General features: G+C 40.8%; 1 protein-coding gene across 2 annotated transcripts; it reads left to right on the plus strand.

The window, feature by feature from the left end:
• Positions 1-556: 556 nt before the first annotated feature.
• LOC146362183 (vitamin D3 hydroxylase-associated protein-like) lies at positions 557-8,549 on the plus strand. Of its 2 annotated transcripts, none has more exons than XM_084922462.1 (16): positions 557-782; positions 869-1,776; positions 2,115-2,228; positions 2,480-2,620; positions 2,764-2,897; positions 3,035-3,241; positions 3,325-3,365; positions 3,491-3,615; positions 3,845-3,970; positions 4,061-4,158; positions 4,393-4,492; positions 4,586-4,629; positions 4,735-4,774; positions 4,850-4,958; positions 5,144-5,289; positions 8,235-8,549. In XM_084922462.1, exons 2-16 carry the CDS (start codon positions 1,597-1,599, stop codon positions 8,355-8,357), a joined length of 1,728 nt encoding a protein of 575 aa, XP_084778588.1. In that variant the 5' UTR covers positions 557-782; positions 869-1,596; the 3' UTR covers positions 8,358-8,549. The 2 variants fall into 2 exon arrangements, with proteins under 2 accessions (XP_084778588.1, XP_084778589.1); XM_084922463.1 differs by having other exon boundaries at positions 557-761.
• Positions 8,550-8,638: the final 89 nt, after the last annotated feature.

Consider the following 8,638-nt stretch of genomic DNA (forward strand, 5'->3'; position numbering starts at 1 on the left):
ATCCATGCGCTGGTCAGAAAACAGCAGAAAAATTCCTTCGGGAAACCTTTAGCTTCAACAGCCGATATCATTAATGTAAATTGCAATACAAAGTTATGTGAACGTAGTTTCAAAAGGATTACATCCGAGGCTTTTATTCGTTGTGAAGTTATTAAAGTTTAAATCGTGTAACAGATACATATATAAAATAAAAATATGAAATGTTGATTTGAAAACATTTAAAACATTAAATAACACCAGCTACAGTAGTGGTGGTTTGTTGTTCGGGAGAACAGTTTCCAGTATGTTGGCTGATCAATTTTTTGCGTTTAAAAATAATCGTTACGCTGATTTAACGCTTTACAAGAAGTGTTTTTCATTATTATTTTGTATTCATATTTACATACACTTTATATATTGTTTATTGTGTTGTTGGACTAGAAATCTTTTAAGTCAACAGTGATACCAATTTAATGGGATTTAGTTGCATTTAATTTGTATGTAAGTGTAGCCGGATGGGCTACTCGCCTTTCTTTTTCTCTCTCCCTCGCTCGCTCTACTGCGCCACTAGGTTAATTGGGAACCCACTTGCATATTGATTGCAGGGTGGCGCCAGTCCATATAAAGTTAAGCCGGTGTTCTCCTGGTTTATTCCTCCCATCCGTTTGGCAAAAAGCAGCAGTCAATGCTGGCACACCACAACGGATTGATCAGCAAGCGAGTAGATCATATGACAACTACAGCGCGGCAGTTTCTGTTTTATTCCGGCGTTGCGGAGAGAGGTGCTCGAGTTATCTCCACCAGTGAGAGTATAGCGCCTCCGGCCCTACTACTTTTATTAGCGTTCACAATTACCGGAGGCTAATGTTATATTTATCTGTTGTTTTAGGGTTTGATTGCTGCCTTCACATCTCCGTGGCAAACTGCCCGACCTTAATCGGAAGAGTGAAACGCCTTCCCAGCTGCTGTTGTGAGGGCTCCTCCTCGGTGGAGCCTGCTGTCTTGTCTTGTCTCGTCGTGAAACTGTAGGCTTATCTTTTTCTCGTTCGCCTGGTTTTATTTTATTTTTTTCTGGATTGTTGCTTGTACCTACGCCTCTATGATCGGGCTGGAGCGATCCTCTGCCCGAGTGTCGTGCTGGGAACCGTAAACTGCCTCAGTTGCCGATCTCAGCCTGTGGGGAACCAGACCGGCTTGTGATCGACGCCTAATTTAGCTGAACAATAAATGTTTATGTCAGTGGATAACCATTTAGTATTTCTCACTCAGAAAAATCAAGCTATTCTTACTGCTGTGTACTCACAATGAATAAGTTGCTCTAACTCAGCAATCTTAAGTAAGCTGTACTTTTCTTTAAGGCAACGATTTTGCATAATTTCTTTACATTCTGAGAACTAATTAGATTTTACATTTTAGAACGTGGGTTATTATTGAAATGAATGGCCATGTTGCTGTGCATGTAGATTAGGGAAGCTACGGTACATGCACAACACGGCCACGCCTAAAACAAGACAAGCCTGTCGTCGTGTTTAAACATCTGACTGTTAGGTCCACTTGGATTTTTGCAATTTGACGAAAGCCACGCAGAACACTGAACTGTTTATTAAGAGAGTGAAGATGGACAACTGGACAGCGGCTCTGCTCACTGGTGTTGCCTGCATTGTGGGATACCTGGTTGTGCGGGTGAAAAAGATCAACAGCCTCCGACAGGCAGAGGAAAAGATCAAGAGAGCCAGAAACAGGAGAGATGAGAGCTTGCAGCGGGCAGAGCAGGCGGTGCTCCGGTACAAACAGTCGGTGAGAGTTCAGAGCTTTGGGGGTTTTTCTACTTTCTCTTTATGGAGAAATCTCAGCTAATGATCTGCTTTTAGTTTAACCTGGCAGAGGTGTAGTCATTAAATACCAAAATACTGGCACTTTGCAATGTCTCCATGCTTGAGCATGAAAATGAAAGTTATGCCTTTGCAGACCGTTTAAGTGCAGTGAACTCATTGCTGTGTTTGAGAAAGTTTGTAAAAAAAAAAGTGGAAGGAAGAATCCTGAATCTGTACATGGATGTGGTTGCGTCTCTTTGTTGCAGCCTTTAAAAGAAATAATAATAACATAATGATTCTGTGTGGGTCTGTGTCTCCTAGCATCCGACAACTGACTCTGCTTTGATCCTGACGCTCTCCCTGTCTGAGCTGACGCAGCAGCTGAAGGAAGGCTCACTTACCCCCGAGGATGTGCTTTACTCTTACATGGAAAAGGTTCAGTATCCAGCATGACACAAAAGTTCACTGCCTAAGATAACGCAGATCTTTCATAATAACATATTTTAAAAGCCAGTATTTTTGGCCTATGATGAAATACAGTGATATAGATTACTTTGTGTATACACTAAGTCTTCCATGTTTCCAACAAGAGTTCAATATTTTACAAACTTTGATTACAAAGATCAAGGTCCCTTCAAGGTAAATAAGTTAATCTAGATTTGTCTGTGCTTGTTTCCTTTCAACAGACTCTGGCTGTAAACCAAAAGCTGAACTGCTGCACTGAAATTTTGCTGGAGAGTTTGGACCAGCTGACAAGTGTTGGCTCCAACAAGGATGGTCTCTTGTACGGAGTTCCAGTTAGCATCAAAGAAAATCTTGCATTTAAGGTATTACAAAGGTTATGCAATGCAAATTTCAGTTACAGTTAAAGTATTTCCAGTCAGTATTTATAAGTATGGTACAGTATTCTCGAGCATCATAGCTCAGGTATTTGATGTAACATTATCATCTTTGTTTTTTCCAACACTAGAATCATGACTGTTCTTGTGGTGTGGTCATTAACCTGGACCAGCCCGCTGAAAAGGACAGTGTGCTTGTTCAAGTCCTGAAGAAACAAGGAGCTATTCCCTTTGTGAAAACCAACTTGCCTCAAGCTCTTTTGAGGTAAATCTTTTATCAGAGATTGACATAAATCTGGAGTACATTTAAATACTATGTGCACTTATTTAGTTGTCTTTACCCATTAAAAGTGTGCATAATATGCAAGGACTCATTACCCATATGTCTTTGGCCACATTCAGCTATGACTGCAGTAATCCTATCTACGGGCAGACTGTGAACCCTCATAACCCCCAGAAGACCTCTGGAGGTTCATCTGGTGGGGAGGGGGCTCTCATCGGGGGAGGGGGCTCCCTGCTTGGTATAGGCACTGATATAGGTGGCAGTATCCGTATTCCTGCATCCTTCTGTGGAATCTGTGGTTTCAAGCCAACTGCAGGTCGGCTCAGGTGGGTCTCATTCAGTCAGTTTCCTGAAAATTTATTATACATTGCTGAGTTAAGCTTTATTAACACTTTTGGGTAATGATTAGTTTACAGGGGCTTCGTCCAATTTATCGAGGGCAAAAGTCAGGTAAGAAACATATCTACTTTACATATAAAGTAAATGTAGTTACATAACCACTGTATAGCAATATTTCACCAACACAAACTGTCTCAAATATTTGAGTCACTGCTTTATATTTCGTATGAAACTAGTGCCGTCATCTCCTGGACCCATGGCAAGAGATGTGGACAGCCTGGCTCTGTGCATGCAGGCACTTCTTTGTTACCACATGTTTTCTTTGGACCCCACTGTTCCACCATTACCTTTTAACATGGAGGTGTGTCCTGTACTGTGAGGTTCATATAATCTGTTAATGATTATTCTTTTGGTTAAAAACTACAAATTAAGCCGATACATAGTTGTCCTAAGGCTTCACTTTATATTTCTCTTACCTCACCTGTTATTAATCTCCTGAGATACAGAACTAACTTTACAGGCTGTAATCTTAACCTTTGCAAACTGATTATGTTTAATTGACTGAGGAAGTAAAAATGATTGACCCTTAGATATACAGAAGCTCCAGACCTCTAAGGATTGGTTATTTGGAAAGCGATGGCTACACGCATCCATCTCCAAGCATGGCCCGAAGCGTCAGAGAGGTCAAAGCTCTGCTAGAGCAAGCAGGGCACACAGTAAGACGTCACCACACACACTATGATCACTGTCAAGCCACGCATGTGATATGAGTCATAGGTCCTCAGTGTTGATATTTGTGTCTTTAGCTCGTCCCTTACTGTCCACTGAAGATGGATCAAATTTTCCCTGAACTATTGATAAAGGGTTTTTTAGCAGATGGAGCTACCACCCTGCTACAAAAACTGTGAGTTGTTCCATTTAATAAGTCAGTTATTACCATTTGTTTTCTAAACTTAAATCATCTAACATTTAGAGATTTTGTTTCTTTTTAGTTCTAACCACTAAACATCACCATGCTGCCATTGTCTTTATGAACAACATGGGGTTGTGGTTCTTTTTGAACCCATTACAGTAATTCTCAGTTCAGTGTCTCTGAACAGACTGTTTTCTCCTGTGCCAATGATCTCTTTCATTTTAGGGAAGGGGGACCTGTGGACCCTTGTCTGGAGCCTCAGGTTTTTCCTTACGGCTTTCCCAAGTGGTTGAAGAAAACCATTTCATTCTTGCTCAAACCCGTGGTGAGTCCTCTAATTCTGTGACAGGAACATATTAATTTAGAGATTGGTTTGAAAATTAATTTTACACCTCAGTTTGTCTTCTTCTTTTGGAAGTTTCCTCGTGTTTCTGCCAACTTTGGTGCTCTTTGTGGAGTTGGGTGAGAAAGTATTCTTGAAATTGTTCATTTTTGCTTGAATCTCAGTTTCTTTGTTACATTTCCATGTGCTAGGAATTGTATCCAAACGTTCTGCTTCATTTTTAGATCTGTTCCAGAGCTGTGGAAGCAACATGCTGCTGTTGAGGTACTGTCAGCTGATGATGCATGGTCACGTATGAAAGTCGGAAGATGAAATTGAGATTTCCTGTGTTTTCTTTAGGACTACATTCAAGAGACAATAGCACATTGGAGGAGCTGCAACATTGATGTGCTGCTGTGTCCTGTGACTGGACCAGCCTACAACTTCTTATACTGTGGCAAGCTTTCAAGTATGATTCACTCAGTATGACAGACAACTTAGTTTCTGTATCTATCACTTTGTTTTTAAAACACTGTAATCTAAGAACTTTAAAGATGTTTAAAATGTGAACACTTTAAACAACAACATTTAACAACATTTTTAAAGCTAAGAATTGTGTTTATGTTTCTTTATTTTTGTTTTCTACACTTTCAGCTGCTGCCAGCTACACGATACTCTACAATCTCCTTACCTTTCCTGCGGGTGTAGTCACTGTTTCCACAGTGACCGGAAAGGATGAGGAGGAACTCAAGCACTATAAGGGCTGTTATCAGGACATGTGGGACAAACTCTTCAAAGAGGTAGGCAACATGTACCAGTGAGATAAGACTGAGTGAGAACATAGAGCCAGATTTACTAACACGTTGTGTCAGGCCAGGCCATCCAGTACATTACTTAATTATTCCCAGGTGAAGCCAATTTGTTACACAACTCATTACATTACATTCGTATTTCTCCATAAAATTAGTGCTGCGTATTGATTTTGACTCCAGTCGATTCAGTTTTAACTCAGATCTCCAGAAATATTATAATTCTGATCATTTATCAGTACATATCCCTATTTTTATATTTGTATAAAAAAAGCTGACACATGTGAGACCTCATTAGAGGTGTAAGCATCACAGCAGATGCCTTTGTGTCAAAGTAACTGAGGATAAAATACAGAGAATGTGAATGAGATTTTCCTGGCCTGTCTTTTTATAGCAGATAAATGCCTTAAAATATTGTGCAGTAGATTAAAAACTGTTGCAGTTGTTTCTGTTCTGGACGTTTTCACTGTACCTTAACGCTCGTTCTTTTCTGCAATTTAAACTGACTGTGTCACTATTTTCGCCCTGCGGCATATGAATTGAAATCAGCTGATTGTATCTCATGTGCAAGTGCAACCGATAAGCAAGATCGATAGCTAATCAGACTAACCATTCCAAGGAACTGACTACCAAACCACTCAATTAATGTTCCCTCTAAGCTAAGCGCGTGCGCAATTGCGCACTGCTGGCACGGCCTCTGCGCACAGAAAATCTGCGTTGCGCACAAAAAAATTCTAACCTGAATGAAGTCAGAGGTGGCTTGTAACCTTCAAGCTACATGAGTCACACAATGCCAGCGGCAACAAAACTGCTTCCAGCTCTTCAGTTTCACAGCCTGTGCAATAGGGTTCAAAGAGAATTGGCCAAAAAATGGAGAGACAGGCAGGAGGACAGCACTGATTTTAGACCCCATCCTCAGAAGAATCAGACCTTTGATGGACATCATACTAAACAATGTATTTATGTTGATAAAATTTAAAAAATACATTTTTAAACAGTTATAATTCCAGGAGTGTAAACGGCACACGGTTTTCAGCACATCAGCTGTGCTCCAACACCATTACTTATTACTGGTGGATCTACACGAATTCAGCTGCATGCACTTTGACAATACGTGAGATCACAGATGTACACGCGTACACATACAGGTCCTACTCAAAAAATTAGCATATTGTGATAAAGTTCATTATTTTCTGTAATGTACTGATAAACATTAGACTTTCATATATTTTAGATTCATTACACACAACTGAAGTAGTTCAAGCCTTTTATTGTTTTAATATTGATGATTTTGGCATACAGCTCATGAAAACCCAAAATTCCTATCGCAAAAAATTAGCATATCATGAAAAGGTTCTCTAAACGAGCTATTAACCTAATCATCTGAATCAACGAATTAACTCTAAACACCTGCAAAAGATTCCTGAGGCTTTTAAAAACTCCCAGCCTGGTTCATTACTCAAAACCGCAATCATGGGTAAGACTGCCGACCTGACTGCTGTCTAGAAGGCCATCATTGACACCCTCAAGCAAGAGGGTAAGACACAGAAAGAAATTTCTGAACGAATAGGCTGTTCCCAGAGTGCTGTATCAAGGCACCTCAGTGGGAATGTGGGAAGGAAAAAGTGTGGCAGAAAACGCTGCACAACGAGAAGAGGTGACCGGACCCTGAGGAAGATTGTGGAGAAGGACCGATTCCAGACCTTGGGGGACCTGCGGAAGCAGTGGACTGAGTCTGGAGTAGAAACATCCAGAGCCACCGTGTACAGGCGTGTGCAGGAAATGGGCTACAGGTGCCGCATTCTCCAGGTCAAGCCACTTTTGAACCAGAAACAGCGGCAGAAGCGCCTGACCTGGGCTACAGAGAAGCAGCACTGGACTGTTGCTCAGTGGTCCAAAGTACTTTTTTTTGGATGAAAGCAACTTTTGCATGTCATTCGCAAATCAAGGTGCCAGAGTCTGGAGGAACACTGGGGCGAGGGAAATGCCAAAATGCCTGAAGTCCAGTGTCAAGTACCCACAGTCAGTGATGGTCTGGGGTGCCATGTCAGCTGCTGGTGTTGGTCCACTGTGTTTTATCAAGGGCAGGGTCAATGCAGCTATCAGGAGATTTTGGAGCACTTCATGCTTCCATCTGCTGAAAAGCTTTATGGAGATGAAGATTTCATTTTTCAGCACGACCTGGCACCTGCTCACAGTGCCAAAACCACTGGTAAATGATTTACTGACCATGGTATTACTGTGCTCAATTGGCCTGCCAACTCTCCTGACCTGAACCCCATAGAGAATCTGTGGGATATTGTGAAGAGAAAGTTGAGAGACGTAAGAGCCAACACTCTGGATGAGCTTAAGGCCGCTATCGAAGCATCCTGGGCCTCCATAACACCTCAGCAGTGCCACAGGCTGATTGCCTCCATGCCACGCCGCATTGAAGCAGTCATTTCTGCAAAAGGATTCCCAACCAAGTATTGAGTGCATAACTGAACATAATTATTTGAAGGTTGACTTTCTTTGTATTAAAAACACTTTTCTTTTATTGGTCGGATGAAATATGCTAATTTTTTGAGATAGGAATTTTGGGTTTTCATGAGCTGTATGCCAAAATCATCAATATTAAAACAATAAAAGGCTTGAACTACTTCAGTTGTGTGTAATGAATCTAAAATATATGAAAGTCTAATGTTTATCAGTACATTTATCAGTACAATTTTTTTTCTGTGGAATGTTATTTAAAAATGTGATGTATTACTCTGAACATTCACTTCAATTCTATGTACTTAACATGACTTTACACAGAACCAAGAACTGAACCACATCAGTCTATTGCGGCTCCAATATTTATAGAGGGTTTTTTTTATTACAGTAGGTGGATGAAGGAGACTGTGGTGCGTTCAGCTGCTGAGCATTAAGTGACAGGAGTGTGTTTTTGTGTTCAGGCAGTGACTGGTGGTGAGGGTCTACCTGTGGCGGTTCAGTGTGTTGCTCTGCCGTGGCAGGATGAGCTCTGTCTGCGCTTCATGAAGGAAGTGGAACAACTGGTCAAAGAAAGCAAGAAGTAAAGCTGCTTTCTTACTCAGTCTCACGTGAGAGGCTGCAGACTTGAGAGGAGACATGTTAACTTGAGTATTTCCTGTAATAATGAGCTAATGGTGTCATAAATGGAATATTCTCTGCACTACAAGCTTAATCTGGGCACTTTCTGTTTTTTGGCTGTTTGCTAAAGGTTAAATAAAAGTTAACTGGCAAAATTATGCATTTATGTTTTTTTGTTCTTATATTTTAAAGGCGGGTCTTTTATATTGTCTTGCTATCACCATTGTTCTCATGATCATTTATCCAC

Source organism: Perissodus microlepis, chromosome 23 (assembly GCF_051167445.1).
Source record: "Perissodus microlepis isolate ML-2025 ecotype Zambia chromosome 23, ASM5116744v1, whole genome shotgun sequence".
Lineage (NCBI taxonomy): Eukaryota > Metazoa > Chordata > Actinopteri > Cichliformes > Cichlidae > Perissodus > Perissodus microlepis.

Bases quoted from the DNA above. Each gene is read 5' to 3' on its own strand.
- LOC146362183 (XM_084922462.1), top strand. From the start codon at position 1,597: ATGGACAACTGGACAGCGGCTCTGCTCACTGGTGTTGCCTGCATTGTG. The intron at 4,159-4,392 runs GTGAGTTGTTCC...CTTTCATTTTAG, and splicing joins ACCACCCTGCTACAAAAACT to GGAAGGGGGACCTGTGGACC. The intron at 4,630-4,734 runs GTGAGAAAGTAT...CTTCATTTTTAG, and splicing joins GGTGCTCTTTGTGGAGTTGG to ATCTGTTCCAGAGCTGTGGA.